The sequence below is a fragment of the Lemur catta genome, chromosome 22 (genome assembly GCF_020740605.2).
Source record: "Lemur catta isolate mLemCat1 chromosome 22, mLemCat1.pri, whole genome shotgun sequence".
NCBI classification, from domain to species: Eukaryota; Metazoa; Chordata; class Mammalia; order Primates; family Lemuridae; genus Lemur; species Lemur catta.
Window position 1 is genome coordinate 30,304,534 of NC_059149.1, and position 21,728 is coordinate 30,326,261.

The window sequence follows — 21,728 nt, forward strand, 5'->3', positions numbered from 1 at the left end:
GATTCTCACTCCCAATGTTCCTTTCCAGATATAAATATTCTCTTTAAAATGTCTGATTACTCGAAAACCCTTTAATCTGTATATTTAGAATACCTGCATGTTTATTAGCAGATAATCTCAAGTGAATGTGCTGACCTGTTTAATGCTGAACAACAACCTGGAGCTTTCTGTCTCCACAGCCATCACCTGTGGTCACCCTGGAAACCCCGCCCACGGGCTCACCAATGGCAGCGAGTTCAACCTGAACGATGTCGTGAATTTCACCTGCAACACGGGCTACCTGCTGCAGGGGGCGTCCCGGGCCCAGTGTCGGAGCAACGGCCAGTGGAGCAGCCCTTTGCCCACCTGTCGAGGTAGGAAAGCACCCCGGACAAGAGCCCTGTGCTCCGGGAGTGTAGCAGGGTACACTCTTCCTGCGTGTGCTGCTTCAGTACGAAGTGAGTTAAAGCCCACGAGTGTCACTGAGATCAATACTGAAAGAATGGCGACACACACTAAAACCTGAACCAGTGGTTCTTCTCTGGAATATCAACGTTCATTATATCCAGGGAGGTGAACTGACGGTTGATTGAGTGTGAAACAGCAGTTGTTGCTTGGACATGCATGTTTTATCAGCTTACTTAACAATGAAGTGGAGAAACATATTTTTTAAGCTCCGACACTTGACGATGGAGGAGGAAATCACTTCAGGTTTCATGCGTGTGGCGTTTTACTCAAATGAAACTCCCCTGGTGGCATTTGTATTCATTGCCTCTTTGCAATGAATAAAGGGGACCTTATCACAAAGACTAAGTGCCATTGTCCCTGTGTGTTTTCATGACACTGAAATTCTCAAGTGGGAAATGCAGCATTGCTCAAGTGACATTTATTTATTTAAAAACATGAGTACTCTCTTCTTGAATACGTTCTGTTCTCACAGTGTTTGAATACTTCAATGGCTTGTATTCATGCACATCCTTGTTCTTTTTACAAGGGATGTGTTTCTATTAATTAATTAACAAGTTATACTTTCAAAAGTAAAGTTAGGCATAAGAAAATGGCAATTTTGAGCTATGTTTGCTGTAAATATTTGTGAATTCTAGGTTGTTTTTTAAAGAAATGTTTCATAATCTATGAGACTTTGCAAAAGTTTTAGGGTAAGGCCGTGTCTGGTTTTAGGAATTATTCTAATTTCTTTTTTGTCAGTTATAAGCTTTTGTACTTTTTATTATTTCCAGTTAACTCACTGATTACATTTCCAAAACAAGAAATCTCCAACAGTTATAATTTTATCCGTAGATGTACATTTAGTATGTTTTAGTTCTTCTTCTGTTAGGGAAATTTTAAATAATTTATATAATCTAACATCTCTAAATTTATCGGTGAGTTGTGTGTTTTAAGAATGAATTCAGTGTTACAGTTATTAATGGAAACATGTTGAGTGCCTATGTAGTCTGCACATAAGGTAAACAGGGATCCTTCACACCAAATGTTAGAAGTAAGAGGCCCGTTGAAGGACTAGACATTGGGAAAATGGACTTTTAGATAAGATGTGTCATCTAAGGTTTTGCTCCCAGAAGAGAGGAACCCAGGTTTATCTGAAGTAGTGCATCTAGTAATAATATAGCAGTCCAGTTGCCAGTGTTAATGTACCATATGGAAAACAATCTACAAGGGGAGAGAAATTGTCACATTAAAATATAAAAGAGAGACAGTAAATAAGGCAAGACCAGAGTACGTCCACATTTGCTAAAAAAGACGCATCCAACCCACGGGTTCACGCAGTGGACGCAGAGTTTCTTGAAACCGTCTTGTTTGTTCAGCACCTGGCATAGCACAGGGTCTCTACGCTCCAGGTGGATGCTCACTGAACAGAGAAATGGGATCATCATCCCTTCTGTCCTCTTCCCCAAAGCAGAGAATCTTGTCATTCAGAGCAAAGACACGGAAGCTCCTTCGTTCTCTCTCTCCAATACCTTAATGAGTTAAGTTACATGCCTTTCAGCCTGACGTGCAACTGCCAAGCCAGGCCCTTCATACAGACTGTTTATTATTTAGTCAGTACAATGTGATAGAAAACTACACTCTCAAAGCTTGTAAAGTAGAAGAGCAAAGAGATAATTAAGAATTAGCTCTTTCTACCTTTGCCTTATAACTCGGTTAAAATCAGCTAAGGGAAAATATACTTGCAAGAGGTCCTAAAGTCCACATTTAAATATCATCATGTAGATTATTTGTATGAGCCATTTCCTTGTGTTATTTCATGCAATTTGCCTCCTTTATGCTATGCATAGTCTATTTGGTAAGTAGCGAACAGGGAAAGTATGAATATCTGTCTGGGACTTAGAGGGAGCATTGCAAAGCAGAGAAAACATGGTCTTTGGAGTTGAACAAACAGATAGGAATTAGCATTCAATGCCACCTTGTTCTAGCTTCAGGGTTTTAGAGTTAATGCTCAGCTTCACCAGGAGAACAACAGTCTTCCTACATGAATAATCAAGGAAGTAATACCCTTTTCATAGGTTTCTGAGAGCTCTAAATAAACCAATGCTTAGCAAAGTGGCTGGGACACAGTGGGCACTCAGTAAATCTGAGTTTTCTCCCTCAAAATTTATATTTTCTCAGGCAGTCGATTATAATTATAATCAATTGTAACATTTCTTTTTCATCACACCTAAAAATAGAAACTGCAGCTAAAAATTAGCTATTTCAGCTTTATCAGTTACTGATAAAAGATGAAAATAGTATGACTTTGCATATTTGAAAAATAGTCATAAATTTTGTTGTTATTGTTTTTTTCTCTGTGACTAGCAATCCTTTTTTTTTTTTTAATTACTATTATTTTGGTTCATCCAGTCAGGGCACAAATCCAATAATGTTTATTGTGTACAACACACTGAATGTTTTATAGTTATCTTTATCTTTATCTTACCTCTGAAGTTTCTGTAATTTCTTCTGTTGAAAAGTTGAAAAAACAAATTATAGAAAACTAATCAATTGAAAGAGCTTTTAAAAATTTTATTGAACTAATTTTTACCCTTTTTCCTAATCACCAAAAAATTTAAATTGGCTAAATTGGTTATTCTTACATTATGAAACATAGGTTTTTAAGAAAATTTTTCTGTTCACAAGCAGGTTTTTAATAAGCTATCAAAGACATTAAGGGAGAAGAAAGAAACAGGAGTAGACACTAAAAAGTTACTTAAACACATATTTTAAGCAAAAAAGAAAAAAATCAGGAAAATGTGAAGAAACTTTTTCCCTCCCTCCCTCCTTTCCTTCCTTCCTTCCCTCCTTCCTTCCTCCCATCATAAAGTGCTGAGCATGCAGACAGTGAGGTTCCACAGTCACCAGAGCCACCTGGTGCTTTCCCACGGACCAGGTCCCCAGCGCCAGCCTCCTTTCCCGCGTTGCCCCGACAGACCTGTTGAGAGAAGCCAGCCTTCCCCCTGCCTGGCCTGATTTCCACCTGAGCCCCCAGGGGAAGCTCAGTCAGACTCTCCTGTGACCTCCATGATGTCCATCAATTTAGAATTTTTGTTGGAACAGTTCCTTCTAAACCTTACCAGGTATACCACATTGAAGATTGTTTCTAAGGAAATTAAAATGTTAGGAGAAAACAATAAGGGATGAAAATTATATGTTTGCCTATGCAGTGTGCGATTTAGTGCCTTTAAATACAACCTTTGTAATTAAAGTGGAGAAACAACGTAGCAATGTCACATCCCAGCCTCCTGCATCAGTTGTATGTGGAAGGCGTCATATATTTTGCCTATATTTTGCCTGTCCCCGAACTAGGCACGAACACAAAAGCGTCCTCAGCGTCTGGGCCCAGCAAGGGCCTCGCCCCTGGCCAGGGAGCAGCACTGGAAGCTTCTTCTGTCTGCTGGGCCTGACTCGCAGCTCCATGTGCGGGAGCGGGCCGTGGGATTGTCTTCCAGGCTGCACAAATAGTCGAGTTTCCAACTGTAGTAGATTTTCTCCAAGTAGGTAGTTCCTGCTATTTCAGAGGTTTGGGTTCAGGTTTATTGCAGATGCAAGGCACTGTGGGGCCTTAAAAAATATCTGCCTGTACTCTATGAATGTGTGCACGCATTTTTTTTTTTTAATCAAAAGAACTCGAGTCTTTCTTCTGTAAACCCAGGGTTGTTTAAACAAGCACAGACGGCCATTCTACAGCACAGCACTGAAAGGGAACTTTGCAAATCTCCGTTCTGCGCTCTACCTTCCTCCTTAACGTGGAGAAGAAATCAAACGTGCAGCTCGGGTCAGGGTTTGCCTCCAGCTCCTGGGACCCGCGCTGTGCAGTGGCTGCCTGGGACTCAAGTGCACAAGCCTTTCCTGAGCCAGAAATATCTGGAGAGAGCATGGCCTCACCAACAGCTGCTTCGTTCGCCGGCGTGACGTGGCCAGGGTCTCTCTCTCTTCCTCTGCACCTGCAGAGGCACATTGCTGTTCCCCTCACAGACGCCAGCGGGCATTCAGGCCGGGACGATGCCTTGCAGAGGAACCAGAGCATGTTGTGCATGCCACAGAGGACCGTCCCACGACCGGGCTGTTTCTAAAGGGAGAAGAGGCTTAAATCAGAGTCTGGCTTGACTTACACATCTATTAAGGGTTGATGGAAGAATTGTCATTTTTTTATTGATTCGACACTTAACAGAAATTGCTTTAGGCACGCACACGGAAGCATTAACGCGTGTGGGTGTGCGTGGGGGGAATAGTTAATTACACGCCACAGGCTGTCCTAAAACATCACGCCTGAGTTAAGGTATTTTAAACTAAACCAATGTCATCGAGTTCTATTTTACCATTTTTAGAGCATAAAAATGTAACCAGGAAGACTAATTTTAGAATGTAAGTTGAAGAAACATGTTATTAGGAAACAGTTAAAGGAAATTAGCTTCGTATTGTCAAAATTGCTACCCCCGCTGATCTACCACTCCACAGTTTTTGAAGCAAACTGGCTCAAAACAATAAGTAGAGTTTATCGAGGGAGCAGAATTTCATAAGCCTGGCCCACGATGTTTACATTTTGTGAGCTTTCAGAAATGAGGAGGAATATCCCTTCCTTTCTGATCTGCTTTGTCTGTACTGTGCGGCTGTTTCTAAACCATGTATAAATGTTTTCTCTTCCAGTGGTGAACTGCTCGGATCCAGGCTTTGTGGAAAACGCCATCCGTCACGGGCAGCAGCCTCCCCCGGAGAGTTTTGAGTACGGGATGGCCGTCCTGTACCACTGCAAGAAGGGGTTTTACCTGCTGGGATCTTCAGCCTTAACCTGTACGGCAGATGGCTTGTGGGATCGCTCTTTGCCCAAGTGTTTGGGTGAGTGGGGGTTAGTTTGCATTCTTGTGCACATGGCCCTGCAAGAACCCCGTCAGCAGAACAAATTTCATATGTATCTGTTCAAAAAGGTGCTGAATTTTAATTCTCTCTTCCCCTCTCACCATCAATTGTGTGAGTTCTTACAATAGCTTTAGACAGATGGCCCAAAACCCCAAAATATTAATTTAAACAAGGCGTGATCGGCGTCTTCACATACCTGACCCTGGAGAGAAATGGACCTAGGTTATTGGACATCGCTTGGACCAGTGATGCCTTGGTCTCAGCACTGCCTGCCGCGCCCCCAGCGGCCGGGCTGGTTCCACACCCTCTCTCAGCTCCAGTCTCTTGCATCCCCGGTTCAGAGCCTTGGCAGAGGGCTCTGGTGTGGAGTTTCCATCTGCTGGCCCAGCGTCCATGCCCAGAGCAGGGGAGGACTCTAAGGGACCTCATTTGGGTCTCAGGAGCCCTCCTACTACAGGCAATAGTGACTGCAAAGGAAAGATAACATCTTGATAGTAACATCCTCGTGAGTTGTATCTTCAAATCAGGGGAGGGAGCGCTGCTCCCCTGGGCAGAGAAAAGTAGAGATCACCACCATGGCCCCCTCGAAACATTTTCATCTCTATGTTTTAGAGCACGCAGATTAGCAAGAATATATCATTTTACCCAAATAGCCATTGTCTTATTTTCTTTCACTTGAAAAATCAGATTGTGTCTTAGCTCAAAGAGAATCATCTTTTTAAGAACATAGTCTGATCCGAAAATGTAGGAAAAGGTGTTAACTTTCTTTGGCCTTTTAAAAATCAGGCAGAAACAAAGCAATCCTTAAAATCAAAATCCTATGTTCTTAGTGTGCATTTTGGGTGCATGAAGAAAGCAGGAAAGGACAGCAACATTATGAATTGAGTCCACACACACACACACACACGCACGCACACACGTGCTAATCCACCTGCCTCCTTCAGTTCCAGCACTGGGAAGTGCATTGGAGAATGGATTGTCAGAGGAAATTCTTTTCCCTCCAAGTACATTTTCCTCATACCCTTTCTGATTTACACAGAAACTTGTCTCAAATTTTGACTTTAACAGTACAGTTAACTTCTGTAAAGAAAGAGAATGATGACTTTCAAAAACAATGCTCAGCCTTATGTGACCAAAGCAATGCATCTGTAAATGTCCTACAATCTTCATCCAATGACGTCAACATCTTAGTTTTCCATGTCTCACACGAGGAGATTTTTCTGAGAGATTAGCTTTGTTTTGTCTTTTCATTCCCAAAACATTTAAGTCTCCTGGCTTATGTGAGAGCTCCATGAGCTCCAGTAATGAGGCTAATGTGCTTCGGATCTCCAGGAACGGGGTTTGCACCGACTCTCGTTTTCCTCGGTGGCTCCGTTCCCACTCAGTTGTCATTAACGGTTGGAGTGACCGTGGATGTGGGGACACAGGGGTCTCGGAGGAGCACTTTGCTTTCACAAGCTCCAGAGCAGCGAGGCCCGTCTCTACTTTCCTGTTATATTATTTCACTGAAGGTTCCCTTTTTCCTCTTTTATTTCAACCGGAAATTCTCATTTATCCAACACTTCACTGTCAGGTCTAGGTGGTTCTGGGTTAGGACTCTGTGTAGATAACATCTGGTTCTCTGATGAGTGGGTGTCCACGCAAGACAGACAGTGGGGACGAACTTGGGATGGGCTAAGCCTTCCCGGCTTCTAAATCCACCTCTCTGGTTGATCTGGCCTTGGGGTTGCTGGTTACCAGGTGTGATCACCCCGGGCTATTAAATCAGATGTCTTTCAATAATTCATTGGTAGCCTCAACCTAGTTAGCTTTTTGCACATGGCATAAAAAATTGTCAGTTATTAACCCTAATTTGTTACTGCATGAAAAAAAGAAATGAATCTTCACTATCCTATTAATATATCAATCTGAATTCCAAAATTTGCCTCTTCGAGGGGTATTTATAAATAGATTATGGACCTGATTTAGTGTAATTTTAAGGAAATGAATGGAAATGCTGATATTATTTTATAGAATAATATGAGAAAGAAATTAATCAATCATTTATTACTATTATTATTTTACTTACACATTTTAAATTGCCACCTATTCAAACAAAACTTGATAGAATGTTCTTCCGAGACATGTGACTGAAGGTTAAGCAGATTTGGCAGAATTTAGTCCCTAAGCAAAGGATGTGACTGTCAAATTAACTGAAGAAATAATGAAAATAATTTTGACGGATCCACATTACTTTCTCAAATTTCTTTTAATACTGCTCATTTGAAATGCAGTTAAAGGTAAATGGAAACATTTTAGTAGGATGGCTTTCTCCTTGGAAGCCTACGTGTATAGGTGAACATGTACAGAAACCCTCACCTTAAGCAAAGCTACCTTAAGATTAAAAAAAAGAAATTTTCATTTACAGAACCTTTTCTTGTCTGTAGTAAATTAATATTCAGGCAGGGAGTGTCGTCTGGAACTTGGCATTTCCCACCAATACAGTAGGAAGCTGTAGGGGTTTGCCAGCGTATCTGTTCTGTAGTAGGTGATGTTACTACAGGCGTCTATGTGGGAGCTCTGCCAACGCAAAGTGGTTTAACTGGAATGATGCACTCATCTATGTTAATTTTTTTTCCTTAAGCTATATCCTGTGGGCACCCAGGGGTTCCTGCCAACGCCGTCCTCACTGGGGAACAGTTCACGTTTGGGGCCACGGTTCACTACTCATGCAAGGGGAGTCACAGTCTCGTGGGCAACAGCACCAGAGTTTGCCAAGAGGACAGTCACTGGAGTGGCGCACTGCCCCACTGCACAGGTGAGGGGCGGGGAGGGCAGGGTTGGAAAGAGGCTGCACTCGTACCCCTATCTGAGATTCTGATTATCTTATTTCCAGCCAAGCACACCCCCGTAGTCCCCAACCTTTCTGGCACCAGGGACCGTTTTCATGGAAGACAATTCTTCCATGGCGAGGGGCTGGAGGATGGTTCCAGGATGATTCAAGGGTGTTACATTTATGGTGCACTTTATTTTTATTGTTGTTACATTGTAGTATCTAATGAAATATTTACACAACTCACCACAGGCTGGGGACCCTGTTACAGACTGTGAGCATGATTGCCGTGGCTGTTGGCAGACACCACACTGACGTGGGGGACGCGGGGGTGTCCGGACCGCGTGTGGCAGGAAGCCCACCCGCCTGGGCTCAGGGGCCCCGTCTGCTCCCTGCTCTTCCTCTGCTTCCCCTGGGTCCCTGCACGTTTGCCACCTCTGCCAACCGTGATGCCACTGGCCCTCTTGGAGAAAACCGATCGTTTTAACTCTCCCATGAATGTTTCCTAAATAAGTAAATTCAGTGAGTCAGCAACTCAGGACATGATGGTGAAGTGTTAAACCTCTTAATTAGTTTTTTCATTCCTGGGACACCTTCACCCTTTCCCTTTTGCCGTCTGTACCCGCCCTCCAGTGAGCACCTGCTGCATTCACCAGCCAGGGTTTTCCTTCTTCGAAACACCTGCCGATCTCATAACAGTGTGTTAACAGGCTATTTTCGTTCCAGTGATACTGGCACAATGTGTTAAATTCTTTCATTCTGGGAGCCATCGCAAAGAAAATCTTTCTTACCAGACTGCCAGAACGCTGTGTAGCCGTAACTCAAGTTACATACATACTGAAACAACTTTGCCGAATCTTTAAACATAGTAACTGTTTTAAACAAGTCTTACGTGGTTGTGCACTGGCATGTGTGTTTATTTTCCATAGGAAATAATCCTGGATTTTGTGGCGATCCGGGGACCCCCGCACATGGGTCCCGGCTGGGGGACGAATTCAAGACGAAGAGTCTGCTCCGCTTCTCCTGCGAGGTGGGCTACCAGCTGCGGGGCTCCGCGGAGCGCACGTGTCTGCCCAGCGGGGCGTGGTCCGGCCTGCAGCCCGCGTGTGAGGGTGAGTCCACCTGACGGTCGCAGCCACGGGACTCAGGATCCCGCAGAAATCCTATAAGTTTACACTATTTGCACAATTAAACCTCCCCCAGAAAACTTACAAGAGCATCATCAGAAATCACGACTGGGTGCATGGAGATATCCTGACTGTTCAACAGGCCCTGTATCACGGATCCTTAAACTTTGTAACAAACGGAGGTTTCTATTCTTCTCATGATGACAAGCAGCGAGTGGTTTTTCTGATGTTTTGTGGATCCCGGCGGTGAATGAGCGGGGTGGCCCAGCCACCGACAGAGGAGATTTCTGAGCCTGGAAGTCGGTTTCGTTCGTGTGTCATTTCCAAGCTATTGGCGGCCCTTGTCGGGAGCCCAGTATTACAAAGGAATCGAGGGCTGTGTTCTGCGAAATATTCTACAGTGAATATATCTGGTTTCGTTATTTGAAAGGGACGTAGTAGGGAGTGTGGGATGCTCCAGTGATGACAGTGAAGATTGCGTGGATGCCTGGCTGGCATCATGCTGTGTGTGGGCAGCGTCTGCCTCAGGCAAAGGGAGCTGACAGGACAGTCATTTGTTTAGAGCTCAGAAAATAACTGAGTTAGATTTCAGACCGATATGACTTTAAATGTTAGACCCCCAAAGCAATCACAGCAGCAACGAAGATAAACAAATGGGACCTGATCGAATTAAAAAGCTTTGGCACAGCCAAGGAAACTATCATTAGAGCGAATAGACAACCTACAGAATGGGAGGAAGTATTTGCTTTCTACGCATCCAATAAAGGGCTGATAACAAGAATCTATATAGAACTTCAGAAAATCAACAAGAAAAAAAATCAAACAACCCCATCAATAAATGGGCAAAGGACATGATATAGAAACTTTTCAAAAGAAGACAGAATGATGGCCAGCAAGCATATAAAAAAGTGCTCAACATCTCTAATCATTAGGGAAATGCAAATCAAAACTACAATGAGATACCACCTAACTCCAGTGAGAATGGCCTCTCTCAAAAAGTCCCAAAACAATAAATGCTGGCATGGATATGGAGAGACTGGGACACTCATACACTGCTGGTGGGACTGCGAACTAGGACAACAGCTCTGGAAAGTAATTTGGAGATACCTCAAAGAGCTAAAAGTAGAACTACCATTTGATCCAGCAGTCCTACTGGTAGGCATCTATCCAAAGGAGCGAAAGACATTCTATAGTAAAGACATCTGCATTCGAACATTTATAGCAGAACAATCCACAATTGCAAAGATGTGGAAACAACCCAAGTGCCCATCAATACATGAGTGGATTAATAAAACGTGGTATATGTGTACCATGGAGTACTACTCAGCTGTAGAAAAGCAGTGGTGATCTAGCACCTCTTGTATTATCCTGGATAGAGATCGAGCCCGTCCTTTGCAGTGAGGTCTCACAAGGATGGAAAAACAAGCACCACATGTACTGGCCGTCAGACTAGTGCTAGCTGACCAGCACGAAGGTGTCCCGTGGTGGTGATACTCACTGGGCGCCGGTCAGGTGGGGGAGCATCGGGGTAAACCCACAGCTAATGGAAGTGGAGCACACGGTATGGGGGAGGGACGGGCTTGTAGCCCCAGCTTGGGAGAGGCGAACGCATTACATGCAACCAAAATGTTTGCACCCCCAAAATATCATAAATAAATAGATAAAGCAATCAATCAATCTCACAACAATTCTATCTTGGTATTAAAAACGTTCAGTGCCGAAGTATCAAGGCTTTGAATTTGCAGCGCTTTGGCTCATGTTACAAAGTGTCTGGAAGGAGCGCACTTTAGACAGGACAATGTGACAATGCAGTTTTTATGCTTGTAGCTTATCAATAAAATTAAACACAACTCATAGCAAACATACATTAAAGACCTTCCATGGGATCGTACGCTATGGTTTTGTAATGAATGAATAGTCTGTGAAGCCAGTCATCTTTGGGTGGCTGTATTTGTCATTTGCATCGTGGGTCACGCGCTCCGTGTGCCGTTGTTCTGTCTCCCTGGCAGCCGTGTCCTGCGGCAATCCCGGGACCCCCACCAACGGCATGATCGTCAGCAGCGACGGCGTGCTGTTCTCCAGCTCCGTGGTCTACACCTGCTGGGAGGGCTACCGCACCTCGGGGCTCACGACCCGGCACTGCACGGCCAACGGGACCTGGACAGGCACGGCCCCCGACTGCACAAGTGAGTGACGATCGCCAGGTAGACTCGGGGACGTCACCGTAAAATCCACTCTGTTGAGGGGGAAAAAAAAAAAAAGAGTCCCTTTAAAGTGTTTTATTGATTTTTTAAAACTCATAGACGATTAAAAGGAAAATATATGTTTGATATTATGACTCTCTTAAGTGCTTTACAGTTTTTCTCCATTTTCTTATTTATATGGTTGAAGCTACTTTAAAAGGCCAGTTGGCTTGGACGTTGTAAAACTGAAGTCAGAATAAATCCAGGCTTTCTCTGTCTGTAGACCATTCAGTCTGCAGGGAATGAAGAAGGTGTGTGGTTCTCTGGCCGCAGCCTCTGTCTCTGATTACGCACCAGGCCTGATTAGTGACCAGTCCGGGGTGGAACCCGGCGCCCGCGTGGCCAGCATCCAGCAGGACTGAAATAAGTGAATCCAAACACACAGCCTCCGGGCCGCGGGTCAGCGAAATCATCCAACAGAGGACAGTGTTGCTTTAGTAATTCGCTCCTTAATCACTTCCTGTAGTAGCTCAAAGAGAGCAACTCTGAATAACAGCTCCGCCGAGAGCAACCTGGAAGAGAAGCCGTGGTTCATTCATTTCATGATAAATGTGTGTCTCGGCTTCTTTCTTGTTCCCTGCTTGTTAGTTATCAGCTGTGGAGATCCGGGCACCCTGGCAAACGGCATGCAGTTTGGGACGGACTTCACCTTCAACAAGACCGTGACCTATCAGTGTGACCCTGGCTACCTCATGGAGCCGGCCACAGCAGCCACCGTGCGCTGTACCAAGGACGGTACCTGGAACCACAGCAAGCCCGTCTGCAAAGGTGTGTCCTCGCTTGGTTGTTGCTGTTCTTGTGGTTCTTGCTGATACGTGTGAGTCTTTATTGAGTTATATTTGATTTTATTTTGCAAGCATTTATGCAACCCTTCCGGGGGCCAGGGATTCTTAAAAATCCGTTTGCAAGTGTTAAATCACTTTATTTTTACAACACTGTAACCTCAGTTCTAAAGATGGGAAAACTAACTCAGAGAGAGGTGTAACAAGAGGCTAGGAGCACACCCAGCGTTGGAGGAGTCGGGGTCCGATGACAGTCACGCATCCTCCAGAGTCAGGGTCTGAGTCCCAAGGCGTGGCCGTCTGTCTCCTGGTGAACGCGCTGACCCCGGCTGTGCCGAGTTTCGTGGCAGAGATGACGTGATTGTACCTTCAAGGGGCTGTGAGGAAGGTTGCAGAGACGAGAGGTCATCGGGTGAGAGCAGAATGCTTGGGGAGAGGGTTAGTGCCGTGACGTTTTGTGGCTGTGGTTGCCGAGGCTGAAGGTGGCACGGAGGAGGCCTGGCGAGGTTGGTGGCTGGTGTAGTTGCCCTTCCCGGGGGACCAGAGCCGGTCCCAGCCAGTCAGGTGGGGGGCAAAGCCGAGCGAGTGGGTCGGACCCTCTCAGTGACGGAGGAGCAGGGATGGGGGTGGGCAAGGGCTGGTGGGATGTGCGTGGTTAGGGTTTCACCGTCGGCACCGCAGATGGGGGGTCCCGGCACCCCTATCGGCGGACGTGCAGCAGGACGAGAGGGGAGGGAGGGCAGGGCAGAAACAAACGGGTGCTGAGAGGGAAGAGCGGGAAGCCATGGCAGTGTCAGAGAGAAGGTGTCGTCTTCAGGGGGCTCTGAGGGCAGGGGTTTGTGTGGACGGTTTGCTGCGAGGCTTACGTGAAACCCAGAGGCTCAAAAATGTCGCCCCCCTCACCTCTGGTGCGGCCGTGTTCTGGAACCATCCTCCTTTCCCTCCCAGTGGAGTCGAGGGGTCTCAGCATCTTCTGTTCTTTCTGTCAACACTGTCCCTGACACCTAACGCCACTAACTAAACGTTCAAGGAAACTCGCAAAGTGGTGTTGGGAGAGTCCTGGTCAAATGCTCCCGATGGAAATTGCCGGCAAAGTGGGCTGGCTGCTGCGACTTCACGGTGCTCTTGCAGGTCTTTATTCTTGGGTTACCCGCTGGATCCACTGTAATGCCGTGGCCAGCAAGGCCCTGTGAGACTGGACCTCTCTCTCCCTCTGTCTCTGTCTCTCTTTCAACTTACCTGCTTGTCTCCTGCCGTGCACCCCGTTGCGCCTGGGGAGCCCGTGTCTCAGGGCTGTGCCCCTGCCCCCCCCCCCCGCCGACGTACCCCCCGTCTGGAGCAGGCACTCCACGAGCTTCACCGGAGCCTCAGGAATTACTTGTTGAGCAGGTGGGGTGGCCAGAGACAGACCCATGCCCAGCTCTGGGTGTGCTGTGTAATTCGTGTGTCAGCGTGTCTTCCTCACGTGAGAAGGCATGAGCCTGAACACGCTAAGATGCAGACAGGTCTGTTCTGCGTCTTCCGCCACCGACAGGCTCATTTGGAAACTTCTACTGATTTCAAAAGCCCAGAAAGCTCTTGGATCTTCAGAGAAGAGTTTAGAGTGTAGTTTGGATTTCCCCCCACTGTTGTGCGTCCCAGTGTGCTTTCCAGAGTGGGAAAGGAGGCCCTAGGTGGACCTGTGTGGCCGGCGCCAGCGATACACCCTCCCCGGGAACGTGCTCGTGCTCCTCAGGCCGATTAGGTAGATGCCAGGCTCTAGGGCTGGGAGGAAACTCTTGCAGGTGGCATTTGACAGACTCGCCTTTGACCACGCAAGCATTCAAGACATAGTCATCAAATAAATGGAAAGACTCTGTCTTTTGGAAATCGTATACCATTTTAAAATAAAAATACAGATGGCAGGAGAAATTCTTACCATCTGTGTATATAAACTCATGTCATATGGCCAAGTCTTCATTTGAATTGCCCTCAGTAACCATCATAAAAAGACACAAATTAAATAAGAACATTTCGTCTTTTGTTGGCCTCGTGTATATTGAGAGCGTCAGGTTCAATCCTGTTTTCTTTTACAGTGTGATGTGTTTTGACTTGACTTTGCTTTTACATACGTGATCCAAATTAATGAAGAAATGTTGGAGCAGTTTTATTATTTTGATAGACTGTCTTCCCTAGTAATTCTTTTATATTAAAAAAAAATAACCCTATGGAGATGTCATTTGTGATTCAGGTAAAATTTAAAAAAAATATGAGCCGTCTGAGCATCCCAGCGGCAGCACAGGCTCTGGGACGCTCAGTGTTGTTTGTTCTCTGGGAACAGCCGTCCTGTGCGCTCAGCCTCCCCCGGTGCCTCATGGCAGAGTGGAGGGGACCGACTTCCGCTGGGGCTCCAGCATCAGCTACAGCTGCGCGGACGGCTACCAGCTCTCCCACTCGGCCATCCTGTCCTGCGAGGGCCGCGGCGTGTGGAGAGGGGAGGCCCCCCAGTGCCTGCGTAAGTCCCACATCCCCACCTGTCCTGCCCCTCGCGGGTGCCGCAGTGACCAGACTCACGGCACCCGTCAGGGATACCGTCTGAGGACACGCGATGTCTGGTTCGGCCTCATCTCCGTGCGTGAGAACTCGGGCTGGGGACCGCATGCGTTGCCCGGGGGCAGGTCCTTCCCTCCGCTCCTGTGCTGGTTAGATAGTCAAACCTCAAGATTCACCGAAACCGGTGAAGCAAGTTCAGTGGGTGAACCCGATTCAGGGCCTCGTAGAGCTGACGCCCTCCTGTCGTTTCCCTCAGCCGTGTTCTGTGGAGACCCCGGCACCCCCGCGGAGGGGCGGCTGAGCGGGAAGAGTTTCACCTACAAGTCTGAAGTCTTCTTCCAGTGCAAACCCCCGTTCATACTCGTGGGGTCTTCCAGAAGGCTCTGCCAAGCGGACGGCACGTGGAGTGGTGTGCAGCCCACCTGCATCGGTAAGAATCCTAAGGACGTTTGCAGAGGAGGACACTCCGTTCCCACACTGGGTCATTTGTGGCTGCCTAGATAATGTCCTTATACATAATTTTCTGTGCAAGGTAATATTCTTTGAGTAGGCGCTAGTCACCTACACTGAAGTGCAGCGTCTTTTACAGCCTGCAGACTGAATTCGGAGCTGACTTCAGACGTCTGCTAAAGTGGCCACTACACTTCGCCCTCTTACCTCAGTGGCTCTCTCGTGTCCGACTCCACTGAAAGCCTCACTGTTCAGGGAGAAAACGCAGTTATTGACGTTCTCTGAGACGCCATCGCCCAAGAGACAGCCTGGCTGCTGTCTTGCTGCTGCAGACTTGAGTTTTGCCGTGGGGTTAATTTTGTTCACAGAGCTTTATGGAGCAGAGGAGTGGGTGTTCTACAAATCTCTAGTAAAACATTAATGATTACTTTCAATTATTTTCTAAGAAATTGACTAATGTCTACTTAGAGACAGCATTAGAAATACTTTTTCTGCTTATAGGAACACGCACTCTCGTCTGATGCGAGCTACTGCTACGTGGTAGCTGTCTCTACACTAAAAGCATTTTTCTTCCCCCTGTAGGTTAGTTGCTCTAGAAAACAAGTTCAAAATTGTCTGTTTTGTTCTTCTGCTAGCAGCTGGAACGCAGCAAATAAGGAAGTTGAAGTGCTCTGTGATTGCACAAGTTCTATATTTTTGGAAAATGTCACTGTTGGCTTCTCGTATGCTTCAATTCTGGAACATTAAATGTATTTCTCATTTTGAAGTCTTGAGGAAAATTAATTCAAGAAATTTAGAAGGATGTCACGGATGACCAAATGAAATGCCATTGATGGAAACCTCATAAACCGAAAGAACATAAGAGATCGTTATTGCAGATAGTATAGGGTTGACCAAATATATATGTGTCGGTAGAGAAAATTAAACCAGAGAGTGGAAAAGAGTGTACTTATTCTTACATGGAAAAGAATATACAGAACTATTTAAAGTCTGATAAAACTCTAAAAAGTAACATCTAAAGGAAATGTCTGGAAGAGAAGATAAAAATAGCAATTTAATTTTTAACTGTCATTAAAAACACCTTGTACATTTGTCAAAAAAAATTATCAATTTTGTGAGACCCTTTAGTAAAAAAAAAAAAAAATGATAGAATTTCTGTAATAACTATAGCTGGTCTTTCTTTTTAATTGTGAATTTCAGATCCTGCCCATAACACCTGCCCAGACCCTGGCACTCCCCACTTTGGGATACAAAATAGCTCTAGAGGATATGAGGTATGCCATTTGTATTTTCAGTGCTTTTCTAGAAATATAAAATATAATAGATACTTAAATATTAATATATATGTAGGTTTTATATACCATGTCTTATTCTCGCTATATTTGCCTAAATAAAATTCATTCGAAGAGGATTTCCTTGTGTGTTTTTAAATGCCAAAATCCATAAATCCGTGCATATTTTTATGGCTACAGTAGCACCTGCTGTGTTAATTTCTGCGTGAAAGCGTGTGTCCTTCTCTTATTTGTCTGCCACGCTTACGTGGCAGTTCTATGATTGGGGTGACTTGTCACTGCATAGCTACTGTGAAAGACTGCGTTTAGGAACTCAGTATAATCAGCAAATAACTTTAAATTCTAGAGAAATAAACAGAAGAAGAAAAGGAATCAAAGTCCCTTAGTCTAAGTCTCCTTGTGAAATCTGTTCTCCACACGATCTCTTAAAGCTATGTGAATTATCGTCATACTAAATATTACTTTGGAGTGTTCATTTGACTTCTAATAAAATGAACATGAGCATTTCAGTTAATATTGGAGATATATCTAAAAATGGAAGGTAATGAAGCTTGAAATAAAATGATTTAACCATCTTAATTACTCACATAACTTCATGTCTGTCTGATTATATGACTTTGAAAACCAGAGTTAAACATATATACTGAGTTCAGGATAGAGATACCATTGATTTAGAATAAAAGACCTTTTTTCTCGGCCGTTTTCCCCCATCTCTCCTACGCAGTAAAATATTCCCATTTTACTGGCTCCGACATGCATTGGCTGTTTCCTAAAAGCTCTCTTGCATCCCACAAAGGAAATTCTCACAGGTAGATGATACGTTAAATCTAGCACATTTTATACGTCTCAAATTTGGCCTTAAACTCCAGACAAATACTTCCTGGCATATAAATATTTAATACCAAATATCAAGGAATATTGTAAGACACTGGGTATTGTTTTCACTAACTTCCCACAAAAAAGAAAAGTTTGATCACCATGGATCACGATTGCTTTTTAGCAATTCTTAACTTTCCTGTGCACAACTTACAGTAAATAAAATTTTAGGACGACTGTAAATAGCAACATATTCCTATAACCTATCATAAGGTGCTACTAGGGACGGATAAATCCTTCACCCTCCTTAGAACAAAATAAAGTTATCCTAACTCAAATAAGAGATTGTACCCAACAGCAAGATTTACTAATAATAATTTAAACGACACAGGTAGCATCTTTGAAAGGGGTGGCTGAGACCATGAGACGCAGCTCTTGCAAACTGTCTTTTTTTTTTTTTCCTCCTTATTAGGAAACATTCTAGTTTTGAATGCTATAGATGAAATTTTTGTCTGTTTTCTTTAGCACATGCTGAAACATTACTTGGGCAAAGTCAACCATCTCAGTCGGGAGCTTCCCTATGTCCTCCTACATTAATTATGCAATTTGCATGACTATCTCCCATTCTCCAACCGGGCATGTTCCCCAAGTGCACAGGCTCCAATTGATGTGCAAGAATCCATTTAGAGAGGATTGGTATATCCCGCTGAAAATATTTTATTGAGATGGACAATGAATCTTCTTCCTGACAGCAAATGGCAAAGGCTGCCTGTGATCTCCCCGTGAGCGTGTTAGCAATGCCACGTGTTCACAGGAGGCCTGACCGGGCAGGGACGTGCTTACAGGGAGACCCGATGGGAGCCCCTCCTGGCAGAGAGGCGACAGGTCAATCCTTTCCTGGCATTAAATCTCAAGTCAGTTACTGATTTGAAGCCTAGATAAATTTGAATTTTTTCCTTTATAAATTCTGACTTCTACTGTATTAGTCCCCCCGACCTGCTTCGTCACTATTCCATAGACCCTCTGTTTCCGCACATTTCACTTCCAGGTGTTCTTCCCAAAGCCCCATGAGGGGGGGACAGGCTGGCCCCTGTGAAGACGGACACAGAGGAATTAAGTAACTGGTTAAAATTCTCAGAGCAAGTGTCCACAGGGGGGTTCACATCTGTGGACTCTTGCTGGGTGCATTTAAGTCAAGCTTTAGGACACAGCTGGGTTCCATCCAAGCGGAGATGTCAAGAGAACAAGCCTGCCTTCTCCTCCTCCTGGGAGCTGTTTTTCTTTTCCCTTCTATGCGCACGATGCCCGGCCTCACGCCGCAGAGCTGAGTGAGCGTGGAGCACTGCTGGTGGCCCGCAGCCAGCAGCCACAGCTCGTCCCTAAGACAGCACGGACGGGTCACCGGGACTCTGCCCTTCAAGGCTCTCCCAGTTCAGTTAGGAAAATAGGTATATAAATACACAGGCAATTCCCCCAGGAGTGTCAACAAAAGCAATTTTCTAATAAATACCCATCATTTAAAATGTGAGTCACAGAAAAAGAATTGGAAAAGGAAATAATAGATATTATAAACTAAAGAGAGAGAACTATAAAATTAAAGAGAGAAAGCATACTTTCTTTACCCAAATAGCCTCCTAAATTTTCACAGTTCACTATGATCTAAGGTATTACCTTATCCATTGAGAAATCTATATTGCGTGTATTGCTTTAACATGTAGTTAAAGTGTACATGGTAATTCAAACAATGGCTTGGGATTAAAGTAAACAATTATAAGTGTACTTTTGCGCTGGCAGGTGCTTTCAAGAATTACTAATTTATACTGACTCTGTTCCTTTTGCCTCTGAAACTAGTATTGGGTTTCCTTTCCAGGTGGGAAGCACAGTTTTCTTCAGGTGCAGAAAAGGTTACCATATCCAGGGTTCTACGACCCGAACTTGCCTTGCAAATTTAACGTGGAGCGGGATACAGACTGAGTGCATACGTAAGTGTGACTTCTTCCACCACAGTCAGCAGTGACCTGTGTATCGCTGGATGTCTGGGAAGTGTTTACCTTCAAGGGAAATGATGAGAAACTGTTCTGTTTTTGTTTGGTTTTCGTCCCCTAATCCTAGACTTTGAGTGTTGCTCAGAGCGCGGTTGCCTAGAACCAGCAGCACGGGGGCATCTCCTGGGGGTTGAGTAGTGAGGCCAGTTCTCAGTCTGCCCCCCAAGCCTGTGACTCAGAGACTTGGTGTGGGGGGGACACCAGCCTGTAGTTTTCCCAGCCCTCTGGAGGTTTATACCCGATTATTAAGGAAGGATGAACTGGGTCATGCGCATGTCGGGATATAAGTAGACATGTTTAAAATGGTGTTCTTGCTATATAGTTGAAATATGTATGAATTGATCATTCAAATAGTTGCTTGAGGATCAAATTTTATTTCGTGACTTAACCATGAGAGCGAGAAAAAATGTCATATGAATAATTAGTAAGTCAGTCATTCATTTCACCTGCTGTGAATTCAGGGAAATATAGTGTCTTACACTCTTACCTTACTATGTTGAACATAAGAACATTAGTAGGAGTTATAAAAATTATTTAATAGTATATGAGGGTTTTTATATAATTATTGATCATTATCATATGTATTTATTTCAAAGCTACCTTCTCTGCTCTAAACCACTACTCAAATTATATGTAAATGATATATATACACATATATGTATATACACTTACATATATTAATATATGCATGTGTATATATATATATAATATGGATTTTGATAATATCAGGTCTTCATTATGTTGAAGTTTGAAAGGTTACTAAATTGTCAAATAATGACAATACTTAAAGCAATTGTATTCACAATTTTAAAATAGTAAACTCATTTTATAGTAATTTGCCAATACCATTACTTGAGACATATGCAAACTTTACAAAGTTATTTGAAATATAGAGTATACATTACAATCTCATTTACTCCTAAATTATATTTTAAAGAAAATAGGAATCTATAATATTTTAATTTTTTTGAAATACATTTCAAATTTTTACCAAAATTAATTAAGTGAATAATAAATTTGCTAGATGCCACCAGAAAAAAGAAATCAAGACATATCTCAGGGTATGTGCCAGTCTGTATGTGGTTAATGTATAAAATTGCCCTTTTAAGGATTTATAAAACATTATTTTTTAAAATAATCTTTGTAACGTATCAGAAGTATTCTGTGTATTTCAAAGCTTTGATCTCTAAATCTTTACACATAACTACATATAAAAACCACTTCCAAAATCCTTTGCTCTATTTATTTCTCTTTTTTAATTTTTTTTTATTTCAAAATGTTTATTATCCTGGATGGAGCTGGGGCCATTCTGCTCTATTTTCTTCCTTAGACACACGTGCTAACTTTACAATGAACAAGGTTTTGCTGTTTCCTAACAGAATTGATACTATTTCAGCTCACGCCTGCAGACAGCCGGAAACCCCAGCACACGCGGACGTGAGAGCCATCGACCTCCCTGCGTTTGGCTACACCTTGGTGTACACCTGCCACCCAGGCTTCTTCCTCGCCGCGGGGTCTGAGCACAGGACGTGTAAAGCAGACATGAAATGGACGGGGAAGTCACCTGTTTGTAAAAGTAAGTCATTGATCAGGGAGTGGAAGAACGTTCCTAAGGAGCAGGGAAGAGTGTCACCTGCCCATCAGGCCAGTCTCCAGGTTCCAGGTTCATACGCCACAGCACGATGCCCGTAGTGTCACCACCCCGCTTCAGCCGTGCTCGATGTGCGAGAGCTGTGTGTGCGCGGATGTGCGTGTTGTAAGTGTCGGATACGATGGTGCCGTAGCTGAGCAGATGCGTAGATTTTAGTGTCTGCTGATTTCACTTTAAGCCAAAGAGAAAAGCTAGTTGGTTAAGGAAAAGCATCCTGAGTTAAAAGGAAAACCATATGCAGTATGTTTTCACAAACTATATTTCTTAAAGATGGAAATGGATAAATATCACCAAGTACCTAGAAAAACATAAATTGAACTTTCTGTGTAACTTTGCAGACCGCAGGATGTTTGTGGCGGACTATACACGTATGTGTTCTTGACATTGGTTCTGAGTTTTAAAGTTACAAAAGCGACTGACATGGAAGTGATGCATTAATGGATCACAGATTTGTGTGTTTACAAGTGAGAGTAGCATGTCCGGCTCAGACTGGATAGTAGCTAAGTCTGCAGGTCCCCACCAAGCGTAATTTATACGCACTGAGTACTAAACAGCGTGAGCGAAAGTCGCACCATGTGAGCGGGACAGTGGCTGTAAGTTTAGTTCCCTGGGGCTTCTTTACAATTCTCAGATTGGGAATTTTTAGGAGA

At 44.1% G+C, this 21,728-nt stretch overlaps 1 protein-coding gene across 1 annotated transcript in view; it reads left to right on the top strand.

The window, feature by feature from the left end:
• The window catches only part of CSMD1 (CUB and Sushi multiple domains 1), a 1,229,803-nt gene that overhangs the window by 1,197,294 nt on the left and 10,781 nt on the right, over positions 1–21,728 (top strand). Inside the window, exons 54-64 of the mRNA XM_045535313.1 lie at positions 180–353; positions 5,119–5,307; positions 7,952–8,125; positions 9,070–9,252; positions 11,277–11,453; positions 12,099–12,278; positions 14,613–14,786; positions 15,081–15,254; positions 16,475–16,548; positions 19,253–19,364; positions 20,824–21,003. Coding sequence (XP_045391269.1) covers positions 180–353; positions 5,119–5,307; positions 7,952–8,125; positions 9,070–9,252; positions 11,277–11,453; positions 12,099–12,278; positions 14,613–14,786; positions 15,081–15,254; positions 16,475–16,548; positions 19,253–19,364; positions 20,824–21,003 — 1,791 coding nt within the window. The remainder of the gene's footprint in view (positions 1–179; positions 354–5,118; positions 5,308–7,951; positions 8,126–9,069; positions 9,253–11,276; positions 11,454–12,098; positions 12,279–14,612; positions 14,787–15,080; positions 15,255–16,474; positions 16,549–19,252; positions 19,365–20,823; positions 21,004–21,728) is intronic.